The sequence below is a fragment of the Heterodontus francisci genome, chromosome 30 (genome assembly GCF_036365525.1).
Source record: "Heterodontus francisci isolate sHetFra1 chromosome 30, sHetFra1.hap1, whole genome shotgun sequence".
NCBI classification, from domain to species: Eukaryota; Metazoa; Chordata; class Chondrichthyes; order Heterodontiformes; family Heterodontidae; genus Heterodontus; species Heterodontus francisci.
Genome location: NC_090400.1, coordinates 64,468,852 through 64,488,118, shown reverse-complemented (window position 1 = coordinate 64,488,118; position 19,267 = coordinate 64,468,852). Strand labels below are relative to the sequence as shown.

General features: G+C 43.6%; 1 protein-coding gene across 16 annotated transcripts in view; it reads right to left on the bottom strand.

Annotated features, from left to right (window-relative positions):
- ncor1 (nuclear receptor corepressor 1) overlaps positions 1-19,267 on the bottom strand; it is a 489,622-nt gene that overhangs the window by 332,412 nt on the left and 137,943 nt on the right. For all 16 annotated transcript variants that reach the window (XM_068010846.1, XM_068010851.1, XM_068010848.1 and 13 more), the window contains 5 exons: positions 16,562-16,628; positions 15,564-15,736; positions 12,562-12,652; positions 8,473-8,651; positions 7,618-7,672 (listed from right to left, as the gene is read on the bottom strand). In XM_068010846.1, coding sequence (XP_067866947.1) covers positions 7,618-7,672; positions 8,473-8,651; positions 12,562-12,652; positions 15,564-15,736; positions 16,562-16,628 — 565 coding nt within the window. The remainder of the gene's footprint in view (positions 1-7,617; positions 7,673-8,472; positions 8,652-12,561; positions 12,653-15,563; positions 15,737-16,561; positions 16,629-19,267) is intronic.

Genomic DNA, 19,267 nt, shown 5'->3' with positions numbered 1-19,267 from the left:
CCACCTTCAGGGAACAATTAATTCCATATCCCTCAACGCCTTGCTTATTCAAGTACCTGTCCAGATGTCTCTACAATGTCGCTACTGTTCCTGCCTCCACCACCTCCTCAGGCAGCTCATTTCAAATACCCACTATTCTTTGTGTGAAAAATTTACCCCTTAGATCCCCTTTTAACCTCCTCCCTCTCACCTTAAATCTATGCCCTCTAGTTTTAGTCACCCCTACCATGGGAAACAGACTCTGGCTATCTACCCTATCTATGCCTCTCAATTTTATATACCTCTATCATGTCCCCTCTCAGCCTCCTTCGCTCCAGGGAAAGCAGACCCAGCCTATCCAATCTCTCTTTCCAACTCAAGCCCTCCAAACCAGGCAACATCCTTGTGAATCTTTTCTGCACCCTCTCTAGCTTAATCACATCTTTCCTGTCGTGCGGCGACCAGAACTGCACACAGTACTCCAAATGTGGCCTAACCAACGTTATGTACAACTATAACATGACGTTCCAACTCTTGTACTCAATGCCTCGGCCGATGAAGGCAAGCATGCCATATGCCTTCTTCACCACCCAGTGTTGCTACTTTCAGGGAACTATGTACTTGCACCCCAAGGTCTCTCTGCTCAACAATACTCCCCAGGGCCCTGCCATTCACTGTATATGTCCTGCCATGGTTTAACTTCCCAAAGTACAAGTAGTAAATCGCTGCTTCACTTGAAAGGAGTGCTTGGGGCCTTGGATAATGAGGAGAGAGGAGGTAAAAGGGCAGGTATTGCACCTCCTGCGATTCCATGGGAAGGTGCCATGGGAAGGGGACGTGTTGTCGGCGTAATAGAGGAGTGGACCAGGGTGTCTCTTTTGACACCCTACGTCATTTTGACAATATCCAGTTTCCTGGCCCTAACCGCCTCCTCTTCACTATGGACGTCCAATTGCTGCACCTCCATCCCGCACTGGGACGGTTTGAGGGCTCACCGCTTCTTCCTTGAACGAGTCCCCAACCATCCACCACCGCCCTCCTCGGCCTGGCTGAACTTGTTCTCACATTTAACAACTTCTCCTTCAACTCCACTCAATCCCTTCAAATAAAAGGTGTTGCTATGGGTACCCGCATGGGTCCTAGTTATGCCTGCCTTTTGTGGGATATGTCGACCATCCCTTGTTCCAGTCCTACTTAAGCCCCCTCCCCCAACTCTTTTTCCAGTACATTGATGGCTGTATTGGTGCCGTTTCCTGCTCCCGCCCCGAACTGGAAAACTATCAACACTGCTTCCCATTTCCACCCTTCTCTCACCTTTACTTGGTCCATCTCCAACACTTCCCTTCCCTTCCTCGACTTCTCTGTCTCCATCTCTGGGGATAGACTGTCCACTAATATCCATTATAAGCCCACCGACTCCCACAGCTACTTCAACTACACTTCTTCACACCCTGCCTCCCATAAGGACTTCATTCCATTCTCCCAGTTTCTCCAGCTCTGACGCATCTGCTCTGATGATGCAACCTTCCACAACAGCGCTTCTGATATGTCTTCCTTTTTCCTCAACCAAGGATTCCCCCCCCACTGTGGTTGACATGACCCTCAGCCATGTCCGGCCCATTTCCCACACTTCTGCCGTCACCCTTTCCCCTTCCTCCCAGACCCGCGACAGGGTTCCCCTTGTCCTCACTTTCCACCCCACCAGCCTCCACATCCAAAGGATCATCCTCTACCAATTCCGCCACAACCAGCGTGATGCCACCATCAAACGCATCTTCCCCTCCCGCCAGCATTCCGAAGGAATCGTTTCCTCCGCGACACCCTGGTCTACTCCTCCATTACCCCCGACAACTCGTCCCCTTCCCATAGAATCGCAGGAGGTGTAATACTTGCCCATTTACCTCCCCTCTCCTCACTACCCAAGGCCCCAAACACTCCTTTCAGGTGAAGCAGCGATTTACTTGTACCTCTTTCAATTTAATATACTATATTCACTGCTCACAATGTGGTCTCCTCTACATTGGGGAGAACAAACGCAGAATGGGTGACCGCTATGTGGAACACCGCCGCTCAGTCTGAAAACATGACCTCAAGCTTCCTCTCGATTGCCATTTCAACACACCCCCCTGCTCTCATCCCCACATCTCTGTCCTGGGCTTACTGCAGTGTTCCAGTGAACACCAACGCAAGCTCGATGAACAGAACCTCATTTATCGATTAGGCACGCTACAGCCTATCAGACTGAACATCAAGTTCAATAATTTCAGAGCATGACTGACCCTTTTTTTATTTTCATTTCAAAAAGGAAGGTGCAAGGGAACTGGAATTGAACTATCAACAGCAGGCATTCAAAATCTTGGCAAATGGTCCAATCTCAAGATGGTGAATGGGTGAGGTTGAGATGATAGATGGGCAGAAGCTGATGTGTGGGATGAGATAGCAGGTAATCTGAGCACAAGGTGATGAGTTTGGGGGTGGGTGGTGGTGTATCGGGGAAGGTGATAATGTGTGGGCGTACAATGGGAGTAATTTAACACAATGACATGGAGTGAATAGGCTCAGATTAGAATTCCTCACTTTACCCAGTTCTCAATCTTGGGTGCTGCTGTACCAAGGAACTATATTCCACTTGATGCTGCACCACAGGAGGAGGGAAATACTGAAATGGGAATCATTGTTGTCATGCGTCCGTGGTCAGCTGAAATGCAGAAACCATTGGGTCTGAGGGTCTGAAACATGGCCTGAGGCCCAAGAAGACTTACAAGTAAATACTAGGAAACTGTTCACACCACCAGCATCACAAAGCTTCATAAATATTGCTCCTAATTTATATCAATGACATGCTTCTGAAACTGAATGTAAATTGGTCAAGTTTACTGACAATGCCATAATTCGAAGGAGCAGCAGTCAGAGAAGGTAGTCTCGAAACTATGGAACGAGTTGGACAATATGTAAGTGAAAAGAACAAAGGTAGATTGAATGTAGACAAGTGCAAAATACTGCAGGTGGAAAGGAAAAGTGGGTGACACTGGTACTCCATAAATGGAGTTGAAACAGTGAAGATGAAGTTGAAAAAGACTTGAGGAATCTCAGTAGACTCAATGCTCATCATGCCCAACCAATGCAGAGCAGCACCCAACAAAGCTAAGAACATTGAACTATGCCATCAGAACAGCAAAATAAAATTCAGAGCATGCTGCAATCAAAATGTACGGTGCTCTAGTCAGACCACAACCTTAGCAGTGTGCCCAAATTCTGGTTGGAAACACCAGGAAATATACTAGCAATAGAGATGGTACCGAATCATAAGGCTGGCCACAAGTCTGAAGTCTGAGTTCTAAGGCAAGACTGGAAAAACTTGAAGCTTTTAAGCCTGGAAAGCAGGAAGCCAAGAGATGATCTTATAGAGGGATATAGACAGTAAGTGGTCTGGAAAAGCTTAATCTGAAAAATTACTTTGAACTAAAATGCAACAGTGAGGGTTGGATTTAAACTGTTAAAAGGAAAATTTTGATCCATCAGCAGGTTTTTCATGCAGAGAGCAATTACAAAATGTGGAATATGCTCCCAGAAACAGAACTGCCATCATTTGAGAAACAATTGATGCAGCAACGGGGGAGTTTTACGACCTTTGTGGATGAATTAAGATGGGCCAATTGATGGTCTTCACATACAATTATCTTGTGATCTGTGGCAAGACAGCATTTGTCACAGAAGCCTCCAAAGGCCACCACCCTTCCCCTTCCTTTGTTACAATGTTCATTCGTTCATCACAATAGTGGCAAAGCACATCCAACCTCACTGCCAGCTTCTGGGCAGTCAACTATGGCACTCATCAAGCACCAGTGTTGGTTACCTGCCTCCTCATTTGTTAGCCACACAGTGCTGTAGTCAATAGCCTTTTCAAATTTCTGCCAGTAGCCTAGGTGCTCATCATGCCAATGTCATTTGGGTGTATACCTGTGGGAGTTAGGATAAGCAAGAGCAGAAGGAGGGGAACAGGCTATTTGGGCTATAGCAGTCAGTTCCTGTGATATGATTGCCAGCTCAAGTCGCTACATATAAAAATCTATTGTCTGTACAGGCCACAGACACAGTATAAGGAGATACCATTGGAATTCATAAATTATGTTTGCTTTACTGCCAGTGACTAATTAGTTCAACCCTATTCCACACATCACAGGTTGGGGGTGTCGAGGGCAGGCATGGGAGGGCTTTGACATGTGCGATACTTGCAATTCTGCACAATCTCAGATCTTAAATTCCAGTTGGACAGGAAGGACACCAAACAGCCTGCACTGTAAAACACTTTGTCAGTTCCCATTACCTGAATCCAAGTGAAAGACAGTGCATCATAGAAACATAGAAAATAGGAGCAGGCCATTCGGCCCTTCGAGCCTGCTCCACCATTCATTATGATCATGGCTGATCATTCAACTCAGTAACCTGTTCCCGCTTTCGCCGCATACCCTTTGATCCCTTTAGACCCAAGAGCTATATCTAACTGCTTCTTGAAAACATACAATGTTTTGGCCTCAACTGCTTTCGGTGGTAGCGAATTCCAGAGGCTCACCACTCTCTGGGTGAAGAAATTTCTCCTCATCTCAGTCCTGAATAGTTTACCCCGTATCCTCAGACTATGACCCCTGGTTCTGGACTCCCCCACCATCAAGAACATCCTTCCTGCATCTACCCTGTCAAGTCCTGTTAGAATTTTATAGGTTTCTATGAGATCCCCCCTCAATCTTCTGAACTCCAGCGAATATAATCCTAACCAACTCAATCTCTCCTCTTGGTCAGTCCTGCCATCCCAGGAATCAGTCTGGTAAACCTCCGCTGCACTCCCTCTATAGCAAGAACATCCTTCCTCGGATAAGGAGACCAAAACTGCACATAATATTCCAGTTCTGAAGAAGGGTCACTGACCCGAAACGTTAACTCTGCTTCTCTCCACAGATGCTGCCAGACCTGCTGAGTATTTCCAGCTTTTCTTGTTTTTATTTCCTAACATTCCAGGTGTGGCCTCACCAAGGCCCTGTATAACTGCAGCAAGACATCCCTGCTCCTGTACTTGAATCGTCTCACTATGAAGGCCAATATACCATTTGCCTTTTTTTTTTACCGCCTGTTGCACCTGCATGCTTACCTTCAGCGACTGGTGTACGAGAACACCCATGTCTCGTTGCATATTCCTCTCTCTCTGTTTATAGCCGTTCAGAAAATAATCTGCCTTCCTGTTTTTTCTACCAAAGTGGAGAACCTCACATTTACCCACATTGTACTGTATCTGCCATGCATTAGCCCACTCATTAAACTTGTCCAAATCACCCTGAAGCCTCGCTGCATCCTCCTCACAACACACCCTCCCACCCAGTTTTGTGTCATCTGCAAATTTGGAGATATTACATTTAGTTCCCTCATCTAAATCATTAATATATAGTGTGAATAGCTGGGTTCCTAGCACCAATCCCTGTGGTACCCCCTAGTCACTGCCTGCCATTCGGAAAAAGACCCATTTATCCCTACTCTTTAGAGTCATAGAGAGATACAGCACCGAAACAGGCCCTTCGGCCCACCGAGTCCGCGCCGACCTTCAACCACCCATTTATACTAATCCTACATTAATCCCATATTTGTTTCCTGTCCGCCAACCAATTTTCTATCTATCGCAATACACTACCCCCCAATCCCATGTGCTTTAATTTTACATGCTAATCTTTTATGTGGGACTTTGTCGAAAACCTTCTGAAAGTCCAAATAAACCACATCCACTGGCTCCCCCCATCAACTCTACCAGTTACAGCCTCGAAGAATTCTAGTAGATTTGTCAAGCATGATTTCCCTTTCGTAAATCCATGCTGACTCTGCCTGATTCTACCACTGTTCTCTAAGTGCTCTGCTATAAAATCTTTGATAATGGACTCCAGAATTTTCCCCACAACTGACGTCTGGCTGACTGGTCTATAATTCCCTGCTTTCTCTCTATCTCCCTTTTTAAATAGTGAGGTTACATTAGCTACCCTCCAATCTGTCGGAACTGTTCCAGAGTCTATAGAATCTTGGAAGATGACCACCAATGCATCCACTATTTCTAGGGCCACTTCCTCAAGTACTCAGGGATGCATACCATCAGGCCCTGGGGATTTATCGGCCTTCAATCCCATCAATTTCCCCAACACCATTTCTCTACTAATACTGATTTCCTTCAGTCCCTCTCTTTCACGAAGCCCTGTGTTCCCAAACATTTCTGGTATACTTGTGTCCTCCTTTGTGAAGACAGAACCAAAGTATGCATTTAGTTGGTCAGCCCTTTCTTTATTCTCCATAATAAATTCCCCTGTTTCTGACTGTAAGGGACCTACATTTGTCTTCACCAATCTTTTTCTCTTCACATACCTATAGAAACTTTTACAGTCAGTTTTTATGTTCCACGCAAGCTTGCTCTCGAACTCTACTTTCCCCTTCTTGAACAATCCCTTGGTCCTCTATGCTGAATTCTAAACTGCTCCCAATCCTCAGGTCTGTTGTTTTGCCTGGCAAATTTGCATGCCTCTTCCTTGGATCTAATGCTATCTCTAATTTCCCTTGTAAGCCATCCTTAAACATCAGGATAAGCTTGAGGCAAGACTGATAGAAGATTCAGTCCACGAATTACCCGAGCATGAAACTGGTAAACAGGACTATAAACAGCCACAGAGCCCCGCTATTAATTGTTAACTTTGAACAGACTGGGACTTACTCCAAAACAAAATCTGGAATAACCTCTGATTCAAAGGCACTGTTGTTAAACAGTCTCCAGGCTACTGATCAAGATAGAATTGCAGGCCAGGCAATTCAATTAAGTTTCAGCAAATGAATGCAGGTTGTTCAAATATCTTGAAGGTCAATTTCCCTTTTACTTCAAATAGACCACACGGAAGAGGGAGAAAAACCAGCTCCCTGCCAAAGAAATCAAATGAGCCACAGAGTAGTTTGAAGATTTTCTTTGTAACATTATACAGTTGCCTCCGACTGCCTATGATTATAATGGAAATGAAAACAGTTCAGACAACAGCAGATACTGTAAGTATTGCTGCAACAGGTCTCTGAGAGGACTGTCTACACTGTTTGCAAATAATCAGACTCTACAAAACACTCCTTGCAATTTTTAGATTAAAAATGTTAGGTGCAACTTTATGCCGATTCCTTCTCCACCTCTAAAGAAGTGAGTACCGAAGCAAACTGCTGAGCACACCTTATGCAGCAAAGGATGTGTACAGGACTTCAATTTAATAGATCCCAAGTCTCTAATTCTATTCCTAACAAGCATACAATTTAGCTAGTTAATAAAATGAGGACCAAGCTTTTTCAATATTTATACTATGCTTCATGGCATGAGAGAGAGAGATAAAGTGAGAGAGAGAGAGAAAAAAAGTCTGTGCATGAAAGACTAATTAAAATGTTATAACATATTCAACAAACCTGAACAAATATAAAACATTTTACATTAAAGATTATTTCAGGCAGCATTTGGCACACTCACTGCTATAGGCAGTCTGAATGAACTTCAAACAAATCAGTTATGAAGACATGAGAAAAATCAAGAACATTTCAGGAGATTCTTTTTTCAGAGAATAGGTGTGTGGAGAAGCCTCTTACCTTTCTCTCCAGGTAAGACGCTATCAAGCCAAAGTTTTTTGGGTGTTGAACAAACCTGTTGAAACCAGAAATCTCTGATCAGTAACACAAACAGCTGAAGGGTAAAAGCTGAATGAAAACTCAATGGCTCTCCTCCTGAGTCAGTGTCTGGCAGAAAGCGAAGCAAGTTAATCATTAACTTGCAGTTGTCATTATATTGTACCAACAGCAAAGGTACATGAATCATTTTAATCTATCTGTGGCAAATCAATTAAAACAGATTGATATAAAAGGCAAAACAAAAAAAAAAACATCAAAAGTGATAGCACGGCCAGTTCTGGTATATTTACAATTGAACCATAAGAGTTTTCCAAGGCCACTGATAAACCACTTCAATGCCACACAACTTTAATGTCATTCCAAGTAACTGGACTCTTCTAAGCTCCCATGTTGCAAATGTTCTACTTTTAAGAGGACCAATTTTGAGTGGTTATGACTTTACGCTCAAGACACCCACATACCCAGAAACTCTGAGCTCCGCAAACTCTCAGTTATCTGGGAGGACCAGCATTAATCTGCACTGGCAATGTTATTTATCTAGACAACAGAAAAAAAAAAGCTCCTAAAATAAGCAGCTCCAGCAAAGGGTTGAAGGGAATGCTCCATTGCTGGATAACATTTGATTTGGTCTAAAACCTGGCAGAAAGCAATATAATTCATTGCATATAAAGTTCCAGTATTACAGTATCAGCTTGAGTGGATTAGAACCTACTCGCAATTTGGTCTGATGGTGTGTGTGCGCAAGACTGGAGCAGATGTAGGAATAAGTCTTCAAATTGCAGCAAAAACTGAAGAATAATGCAAGATTATAATTACTTCTCTTTGAAGATCTCCTTCTCATGCTCAGACCAGACATTTATGAACTGCCGTTCCTTGTACACCCTCATGGGATCGTCCATTACCCCATTCATGTTCAAAAACTTCACCCGTCGTTGCTCTGTGTCGTACATCATTGGAGGGATCACAGAAAGCTGTCTCATCTGCTTCTCGTTATTCTGCAATAAACCATCCAATGGATTTAATCGACCAGAATAAAATGTTCAATATCCTCTCTTGAATCTAAAATTGCTTATTTTGTTTGATTTCCGAACAATTAGAACACAAACTACGTGCAGGTTTGCAGCTACTGTCGGCTTATAGTCTATCGTCATGGAATGGGTGGAGAGGAGGCGGCGAGGGGAACAAGTAACCTGAGGAAAATAACACCTAAATTGCTAGTTACCAACAGCAGCTGAGACAGGCTCATTATGACTGTACACAGCCTATCCTCTGTGATGCCTCCAGGTAGAGTTGTGGCTTTGGAAGTAATGGCTGTGTTTCTGCATGACTTATAACTCAGGACCTCAATGCCAGCAAATTACACATATTAGTGGGATTAGGATTTGATGGGCAAGAGGGAAATGTTTCTGCTGAACTAGAAGCAGGAAATACTGAACAAATCTGACAGCATCTGTGGAGAGAGAAACAGAGTTACTGTTTCAGGTCAATGACCTTTCATTAGGTTTCTGCTCAGTTTGGTGAACTCTGGTGTGCTCCTTGCAAAGATTCCAGTACAACTGTTGAAGATCTTTCTGGCCAGAGGTTTTTCCAGTCATTGTGCAGGTTATTGAAACATTTCTGGATTAGATGAAACATTTCTTGTCATGTGCCCAGTGCTGGCAGTCACTCCGGAGGGCTGAGTATCTGCTCGGCATTCTGCTATTTGCCCTGGTAGGGGCAGGAGAAGGGGGCCCCGCTGCTCATCCTAACCCTACAAGCTGCTGGGTTGGGAGGCTTGAGAAAATAAGGAGCTCAAAACCATCACTATGCCAGATCCCACTTGCTGCTCATTTGTGAAAGCAGCTTCCATTCCTCAAAATGAACATTCCCAAATGGGGGGACCAGAGAAGTGAAATGAAGAATCTTATTCAGGCACAGAGGCACCAGCACACCGTGAACCAACATCCCACAAAATGGTTGCACAAAGACTGCTCCCACTGTGCATGAGAAAATTAATTTCCAATTTTAGCTGGGTTACCTGGGACAAGGAAATTAGGAATAAAAACAGAAAGTGCCGGAATTACTCAGCAGGTCAGGCAGCATCTGTGGAAAGAGAAATAGTTAACATTTCAGATCTGTGACCTTTCATCAGAACTCAGTTCTGAAACATTAACTGCGTGGGTTTTCTCCGGGTGCTCCGGTTTCCTCCCACAAGCCAAAAGACTTGCAGGTTGGTAGGTAAATTGGCCATTATAAATTGTCCCTAGTATAGGTAGGTGGTAGGGAAATATAGGGACAGGTGAGGATATGGTAGGAATATGGGACTGGTGTAGGATTAGTATAAATGGGTGGTTGATGGTCGGCACAGACTCGGTGGGCCGAAAGGCCTGTTTCAGTGCTGTATCTCTTTTAAAAAAAAACTCTATCTCTCTCCACAGATGTTGCCTGATCTGCTGACTAAGTCCAGCACTTGGTTTTTATTTCAGATTTCCAGCATCTGCAGTATTTTGATTTTATTTCAAGGAAATTAGGAGCCTGAAGCAATTCTTCCGATTCTAGAACACAACCAGCAATGTCCAATCCAAAGCCCAATAGCAGAATTGAAATTTACACTGAACCAAGTAGATGCCAATAAATGAGTTTGGATACATATCCAAAAGCAAGCAAGCAGTACAGAGAGTGCATATGCCGTGTCTGAGCACCAGTAGTACAACCAATAAACAGTAGCATGTGCAAAAGTAAAATACTGCAGATGCTGAAAGAAATAAAAACAGAAAATGCTGGAAATATTCAGCAGGCCAGACAGCATCTGTAGACAGAGAAACAGAGTTATTGTTTCAGGTCGATGACCTTTCATCAGAACTGGGAAAAGTTAAAATGTAATAGGTTTTAAGCAAGTGAAAGGGGGAAGGGTGTAAAAACAACAAAAGGGAAGGTTTGTGAGCTGGTGGAAGGCAGGAGAGCTTAAATAATCAGAAGGTGGTGCAGGGCCAAAAGAGTGGTAATGGGACAAGTAAAGAAACAAAAGACGTGTCTAGAGGAGGTGTGAATGGCAGAATGATGAACAGCTGCCGTCCAATGGCAAACCAAGTGAAAAACAATAGAAAAACCGGAACCTGCAACGACAAAAGAAATAAAATGGGGGCAGAGATTACTGTCTGAAATTGTTGAACTCAATGTTGAGCCTGGCAGGCTGTAAAGTGCTTAATCGAAAGATGAGGTGCTGTTCCTCAAGCTTACGTTGAGTTTCATTGGAACACTGCAGGAGGCCAAGGACACAGAGGTCAGTAGAAGAGTAAGGTGGAGAATTAAAATGACAGGCAACCAAAACTTTGGGGTCATGCTTGCGGACTGAATGGAGGTGTTCCACAAAGCGGTCATCCAATCTGTGTTTAGTTTCCCCAATGTAGAGTCAACTACATTGTGAGTGGCGAATACAGTCAAAGAGCCGTTTACAGCACAGGAGGAGGCCATTCAGCTCATCAAGTCCATGCCAGCTCTCCGCGGAGCAATCCAGTCAGTCCCACTTCCCCGCTTGATCCCTATAGCCCTGCAAGTTTATTTCCCTCAAGTGCCCATCCAATTTCCTTTTGAAATCATTGTCTTCGCTTCCACCACTCTCCTGGGCAGTGTGTTCCAGGTCATTACCACTTACTGTGTAAAAAAGTTCTTCCTCACATTCTCCCTGCATCTCTTGCCCAAAACTTTTAATGTGTCCCCTAGTCCTTGTACCATCAGTTAATGAGAACAGTTTTTCCTTGTTTAACTTATCTTGTACACTTCTATCAAATTGCCCCTCAATCTCCTTTGCTCCAACGAGAACAAACCCAGCTTTTCCAACCTAACCTTGTAAATAAAATACCCCAACCCCGGAACTATTCTGGTAAATCTCCTCTGCATCCTCTCAAGGACCCTCACATCCTTCCTAAAGTGTGGGGACCAGAATTGGATGCAATACTCTAGTTGGGGCTTAACCAGAGATTTATAAGGTTCAGCATAACTTCCCTGCTTTTGTACTCTATGCCTCTATTTATGAAGCCCAAAATTCCATATGCCTTGCTAAACACGCTCTCAATATATCCTCCCACCTTCCAAGATCAATGCACATGCACCCACAGGTCCCTCTGTTCCTGCACACTCTTAGGATTGCAACACATTAAGTCTATATTGCCTCATCCTATCCCTTCTGCCAAATGCATCACCTCACAAATCTGTATTGAATTCTCTCAGACACTTGACTGCCCATTCTACTCGCCTATCCATGTCCTGTTGCAAGCGGTTCATTCGCCCTCACTGTGTGCCACTCCTCCAAGTTTGGTATCATCGGTAAATTTGGAAATTCTACTCTGTATTCCAAGATCCAAGTCATTTATATATAGCAAAAAAGCAGTGGTCCTAACACTGACCCTTGGGGAACACCACTGTCTACCGTCCTCCAGTCTGAAAAACAACCTACTAAATTGAAAGTAGTACATGTAAAATCGCTGTTGCATTAAGAAGGAGTGTTTGGGGCCTTGGACAGTGTGGAGCAAGGTGGTAAAAAGGCAGGTGTTGCATCTCCTGCGCTTGCATGGAAAGGTGCCATGGGAAGGGGAGGGAGCGAATGAGGAGTTGGCCGTGGTATCACGGAGGGAACGGTCCTCTTAGAATGCTGAAAGGGGAGGGGAGATGTGCTTAGAGATGGCGGAAGCGACGGAGGATGATCCGTTGAATACGGAGGCACTCCTCAATGAACCCCAAAATCCCCTCCCCTTCCCATGGCACCTTTCCATGCTTGCACATGAGATACATCACCTGCCCTTTTACCTCCTCTCTCAGGCCCCAAACACTCCTTCCAGGTGGAGTCTGTATTAATGGGTGTAGTGTTGGTTCAAGCTGGGTTTTGTCTGCTTTAATGGATGGGACAGTTTCTGAGGAACACCTGACCTCCTGTTCAGAAAGTCCATCGATGATTTCAGAAATCTCATGCTCACTCCTGGCTATAGTTGCTGGAAGCCCGGCTCCTCTCTGTCCAACCCTGGAAAAAAAAGTCATTGCAAATTTTACAAATAACCATTTCAAACTAGGATATACAACACATTACATGATACAGCAGAGTTAAAAGAGATCTGTTCACTTCCAAAGAAAAACAAGTATTTCCCCACAAGTCAGAGGGCCATTGTCCTAATCTCAGATTCGTAACTCCCATTCCAATCCCATTTTAAGATTGCAGCAACTACTTTAAGGAAATGATGTAACAGGAAGGATTGGGATGTACTACACTGCTTTAAAGCAACAACTGTGCCAGAGGAAACAGTGTCTCCTTATTTATTTTATCAAAACCATTCATGATTTTAAACACCTCTATCAAATCTCCCCTTCTCTGTCCCAAGGAGAACACCCCCAGCTTCTCCAGGCTATCCATATAATTGTATTCCTTCATCCCAGAAACAATTCTAACAAATCTCATGTCCTTTCTGAAGTCTGGTGCCAAGCAATAAATAGAATATTCTTACAATGATTTTGAGGATAAACACTCAAAATAGTAACAAATTCGAAGATTTTGAAACCTTCAGTAGTGATCTAAAAAGCCTTGAGAAGCAGGCCATAGACAGAGTTGTCACATGCTACTGAACTAGTACAAGACTTCATTTCGTTTCCATCCAGGATATAAAACTGTAAAATGACAAATCCACCTATAGCCTCCTAACCATAACCAGTTAGCCTACTCCCAGATAATTTTCCACTAATTCACTGACCACTCTACACTTACCTCTACAAACAATGTTAGCAAGATACAAATTTGTGTTTGATAGTATTTCCTTGGTGTAATCCTGTCTATGTAGGGACTTCAATTCTGAAGTAAGCCACATTTGGGATACAACTGAGGCTTTTAATTGCGATGCTGGAGCAGCTCTGGCTAACAGTGCAGATAACTGGCAGACTGCTCTCAATTGTTTCACTGTCAACTCTCAATGGTAACAATCTGGAGCTGTCTACAAGGCTCTGGACCTGTACAGGAATCAAACCTAATGGGGAAGCAGAAATTCTGGTCAGCAGGTTCAAATTGAAGGGAAATGATTATTTAAAGGGAACTGGTTGCATATAGGGTCAAATAGTCTTTATCAAACTTCACAATGAGCTTTAAATATTTGTCAGCTTGGCCAAAGCAGGCAAGGTGGGGGTGGAGAAGTGCTAGGTGCAAATGAAGTGGAAATAAAGCCAATGTGGAGGCATAAAATAGATTCTATGGCTTTGAACTTCTATTTGATAGAAGACTGAATGGATATCTAATTGTACAAGATGGATGTGGCACTTCAGGGCACTCTCCTACACGATGGCTGTGCATCATTGCTGGCAGCAGGCGGCAAACAGACTTAATGCCAAGGGTCCAGAGAACAGATGCTTAAGATAGAGATTAAAGGAATCTGGCAAGGAATGCCTCTACCCAACAGTTCCATGAATTCCATGGATGACCCAACACCATTTGCTGCAACGCGTTCCCTATTCCATCATGTACACTGCACGGCACGCCAAGTACTCATACACCATGCAGCTCATGCTCTGCACTGAGCGCATACTCAGAAGGGCATAACTTCAAGATTGAATGTAAAATTAAAAATCTGCAACACTTACATCTTTCAAATCCCAATACCTCATCATTTTAGAACAACCCAGTTGTATGATGCAGTCATTTACTGACACCCATGTTGGTATGCTATTTATGCATGCATTCCTGTAACTTCCGACCCCCTTAAGGCAACTGTCCTGCTGGCATAAGATGGCAATGAGGGTATAATCATCAAGCTAGTATCTAAAGACACATCTCAGCTGAAATGCCTGAGAGCTCTGGTCAGCCTGCTTCACCCCTCACCCCCACTCCTCAGGTAAAGACAGATCCTTGGTTTATGACTACTCTGTGTCCTCTAGCCCCGAGCAGAAGAGGAATTTCAAAAGAAATGCCCACCCACCAGTAGGGGTTGATGTAAATCAAAGTAAAGCATCGCTGCCTGGTAGGTCGTAAATGAGGGGGGTAAAAAGTAAAATGCCAAATTATAGTAAACTGCAACAAATGACAACTCTCCTAAATAAAATGAAATAAAAGCAAAGCAAAATGATAAAACAAATATCACTCAAGCAATAAGACATAGCTTTAACAGTAGCAGGCAGTGCCTGCTGATTGGTGCAGTTTATTTAGGCTCAAACGGACTAGCGGGCAAAGCACTGAATGCGGGAGGACGGCCACCCCCATGCATGAATTATGGAGGTCTAATAAGGCTGTGCAATGACCCAGCACAAGCCTCCTCCTCGCCTCTTCCCAGCCAGGAAGTACGAGACAGCACAGTACTGGTACAATCCGGGCACTCAGTCGGTCTCTGCTGATCTGACATTCTCAGCAGTTCAAAGCTGCATGTAGCAGAATTCTACAGTAGCTTGTTACAACCAGGAGGAGCCCCCAGTGAGCAATGGAGCTTTAGGACTCACTTTATAGCATTTCAATGTACTTCTCAGGTCCAACATGCAGAGATGGCTCCACAGGGCCAGGCCAAAAGCAGCATGGACACAAAGAACTTTTCGACCTCTCTTTGGAATCTCAAAAAAAAAGCATCTCAAATTATCAGCAAGCACCTAAAAATTTCAAATCACATCTGAAAATATTTGAGAGCTTTGTTGCAGTGTAATGCACAGCAGAATCTGAATTATTTTTACAGAGAGCCACCCAAAATGGGCTTAGCCCTAAACCAGTTGTACACTCCCAAGTCTACAACCACCCTGTGTTGGCATCAGTCGGATTCCAAGTTTTGGAGCTTCATTTTGTTTGGGTTTTGTGTGAGTGGTGAAGGGTGAGGGAGAGAGAGAGAGAGAAAAAATGCATTTATTTTTGCTTTTTCATACTGCACCTCTGGAGATTAGAGTTAATTTGAACAGAATTTGGTCCTAACCACTACCTTTGAAAGCGTTCCTGTTGTTCCCTTTGCTTGCGGATTTCAGGGAACTGTTTCTCATAATATTCCCTGGTCTTGCTCTCCTTGGCCTTCCGGCGAGGGTTGTTTTCTATTCTTTCAACCTTCTTTTCCCACACCTCCATCAGCTGGTCATAGCGCTGGCAGATCTTCTGCTCCTGCAAAAAATGCATCACAAATGGAAGAATGGTGCAATTATGGTTAAAAGCAGTGTGGTGTGTTGACATCACTGTGTGGGAGCAGGCAGGTTCATGCCCCAAGGACTGATCTACATCATACCAGAAGATGAGTGGAAGATAGACATTTTGTTACAGGAAAGCAAGAACATTACTGAGTGAACTACACCTTGCAGCCCTTGAGCCATTCCTTGCAGATGGATCAAGACAAGTTTGGAAGCAAGTCCTTGAACAGGGCAGAGGAGTAAAAAAATATTAAGATGCTGAATTACTACTGGAGGGGAGAAAGGACAAGATCTCTGAAGTCCACATTGGACATTTAGGTAACTATTATGTACAATAACAGGCTCCTTTTCCGTCATTATTGTTCAGAAAAAACACAAATGCCTAGGACTGGGAACTGTAGATTAAAATCATATGCAAACTCCTGGAAAACTACTGAAAGCAGAGTTACTGAGCACAGGAAGTCAAGTTGTAGCACCATCTCCATTATACACACTACCCCACTCTCAAAAGACTCAATAACAATGCAAGTAAAATAAAAATGAAACCAGTGTCTCCCTTTATCATGGAGCTTGTATTCTCTTTCCCTTTTGCCTCTAAAGTAGTTCCTAGCATCCAACATCCGCTGCAGACCCCATGACTGTGGTATCTTGTCCTAAACCTGCTTCCTCTCAGCTGAACAGTTGTCAGTTTCCATTGGTTTCTGCAGTTCAATACTTGTCCGATCAAAGTCATCTCTTTTTCTTGTTATCTCATGTTGCCATTTATACTTTAATTTTTAAAAATTTAAGCATTAGAACATACCCTCTGTTTACGAGCGTGGTTTCTCCTCTTGAAAAAAAGGATCAGTTTTTTCCGCATTACTTGGTTCCTAAAATATAAACAAATAAAAAAGTGGTAAGGTAGGAAGTTATCTAGTTGCAGTGAAAGCATTTGAATGGGAGGGCTGCGAATATGTAGGTTATAAAAATTGCTGAGTACTAGGAAAGGCGGTTGCCTAGGGGATAAATGTTGAACGGCTTTCTCTGCATACACCACAGTAAAGCATTTCGATAGTTGTTACTGCATCAATGCTCTTGCACATATTTTCTGGTTCACACTGCTGGGTCAAAGTGATAAACTCTTAAAACAACTGCGGCATGAAGTAGGCATCTGCGCAGAGACTATATGCCAATGAGCATACAGCAAAGTGCTAAGCTTCCTTGATTACAGCTTAGAAATCAACTGATAAATGACAATTGCTAGCTATAAAGACCTGCAAATATGTTGAGCTTATAGATTTTGCCATCAATCTGTGTGCATTTGGACCTCAAACCCCCAGTGAAATTAGTGTCCATGCATCGCACAAATCCAGACAGCTCTGTGGCTGGCGCACTATCAAAGGGTTTGCTGAAATCATAAACTGATGTGATTTGCGCCCTAACTGACCCAAGGACTGAAATACACACTGAATTCTATCTCGAGCCTGCTTTACCTTTTCTGATATTTAGTTTAGTTTAGAGATACAGCACTGAAACAGGCCCTTCGGCCCAAGTCTGTGCCGACCATCAACCACCCATTTATACTAATCCTACACTAATTCCATCTTCCTACCACATCCCCACCTGTCCCTATATTTCCCCTACCACCTAGCTTTTCTAGGGGCAATTGCTAATGGCCAATTTACCTATCAACCTGTAAGTCTTTGGCATGTGGGAGGAAACCGGAGCACCCAGAGGAAACCCACGCAGAGACAAGGAGGACTTACAAACTCCACACAGGCAGTACCCAGAATTGAACCCGGGTCGCTGGAGCTGTGAGGCTGCGGTGCTAACCACTGCGCCGCCCTAAATCATATTCTAAATCATATAAACAATCCTTTCCTGTTCAGTTTGTATTTTGTATCATTACTTATATTTCCACCATCAGATCCGGCAAACAGAGCCTTACTGAATGTCATAAAAGCAAAATACTGCGGATGCTGGAAACCTGAAATAAAAACAAGAAATGCTGGAATCACTCAGCAGGTCTGGCAGCATCTGTGGAAAGAGAAGCAGAGTTAACGTTTTGGGTCAGAAAAAAAGAATGTAAAAAAGGTGTATAGTTGTTTTTTTTCTTTTTTACATTTTTTACAACCTTTTTTTGCATTTATTTCATTTCACCTTAGTTTGTTCAGTTTGCTTACCCACTGTTTTTTCCATGTTTGCACTTGCTGCTGTTCAATATTCAGTCCGTTAACACCTTTTCTGTTCTAATGCTTCCTCTTTCAACACACCATTAACATATTGTTTGCCTTTGCTCCATGACCTTTTGGTCAGCTATGTGGCCTGGTCCAATCTACACCTTCTCCTTTGTTATCTCTTGCCCCACCCCCGCCTCACTTGCTTATAACCTGTGACATTTCTAATATTTGTCAGTTCCGAAGAAGGGTCATTGACCCGAAACGTTAACTCTGCTTCTCTTTCCACAGATGCTGCCAGACCTGCTGAGTGGTTCCAGCAATTCTTGTTTTTATTTCTTACTGAATGTCAACTGTGTGAGGAGAGCTAGTCCTCTCCTGTCGGGAGCACCACCCCATTCCTCTCATGCACAGCTCTTGGGAGATTCCCACCCCTCAACACACACAATTTGAAACAGCTTCTTGAACTGTAACCACTGCATCCCCATTTCTGTGCAGAAATACATCTGTACCTGTGGGCTGATACAGATCACAGATTGGCTGGAAGAAGTAACCCACTAAATTCAGTCATTGGGTTGGTCTGAACTGGTTCACACCGCCTCTTACATTCTACCCCCAAACAGGGAGCTACTTTCACCAGCCTGTACTGAATCCACTCATGAGCAGGCCCTCTCACCAGCCCTGTATTGAGGGCCCACATTACTTACAGCCTGGGTTTGAGATACAACCACTCTCAGGCAGTGCGGGGTGTCAACTTGAATAGTGATCACTTAAGCAAGCGTTGCAGTTGAAATTGTTAGCACAGTTTGAAATAAAATTCTTATGTTTATTTTGGTCACCATTTTTATCCCTTCTTGGTGATACCTGGAGTATATATCACACATTGCAGACATCCCGGGGTACCTCTTCCAAGAGATCATTCTTCACATGCAAGTCTAGATGGTGTGCGTCAGCAAGATGTTCGACTGGAGGCAACACGACTGAACCATCATTTGTTCTTAACTGAAATGCACACTCCCAGATGTCATCGATTGTGATCAGAAGCAGTAGTCCTGGCTATCTTCCTGGCCTGAGCTCAAGATGCTGAGGCGAATTGCTGCAGCCCCACTAAGATCAGTTAAATGAGCATAGTCTTAAGATGAAACCCTGCAACTTCCTCCACTTTATAGCTCAGTACCACAATGGTCTGTGTATTTAACAAATAAACCAGCATGGAGGCCCTAAAGTTGGATTAAGTGAGCAGTGTATATATAAATAAAATCAAAATTCTGCAGATGCTAGAAATCTGAAATAAAAACAAAGTGCTGGAAATACTCAGCTGGAAATACTCTAGTCAAAAAGAAAAAGGAAGC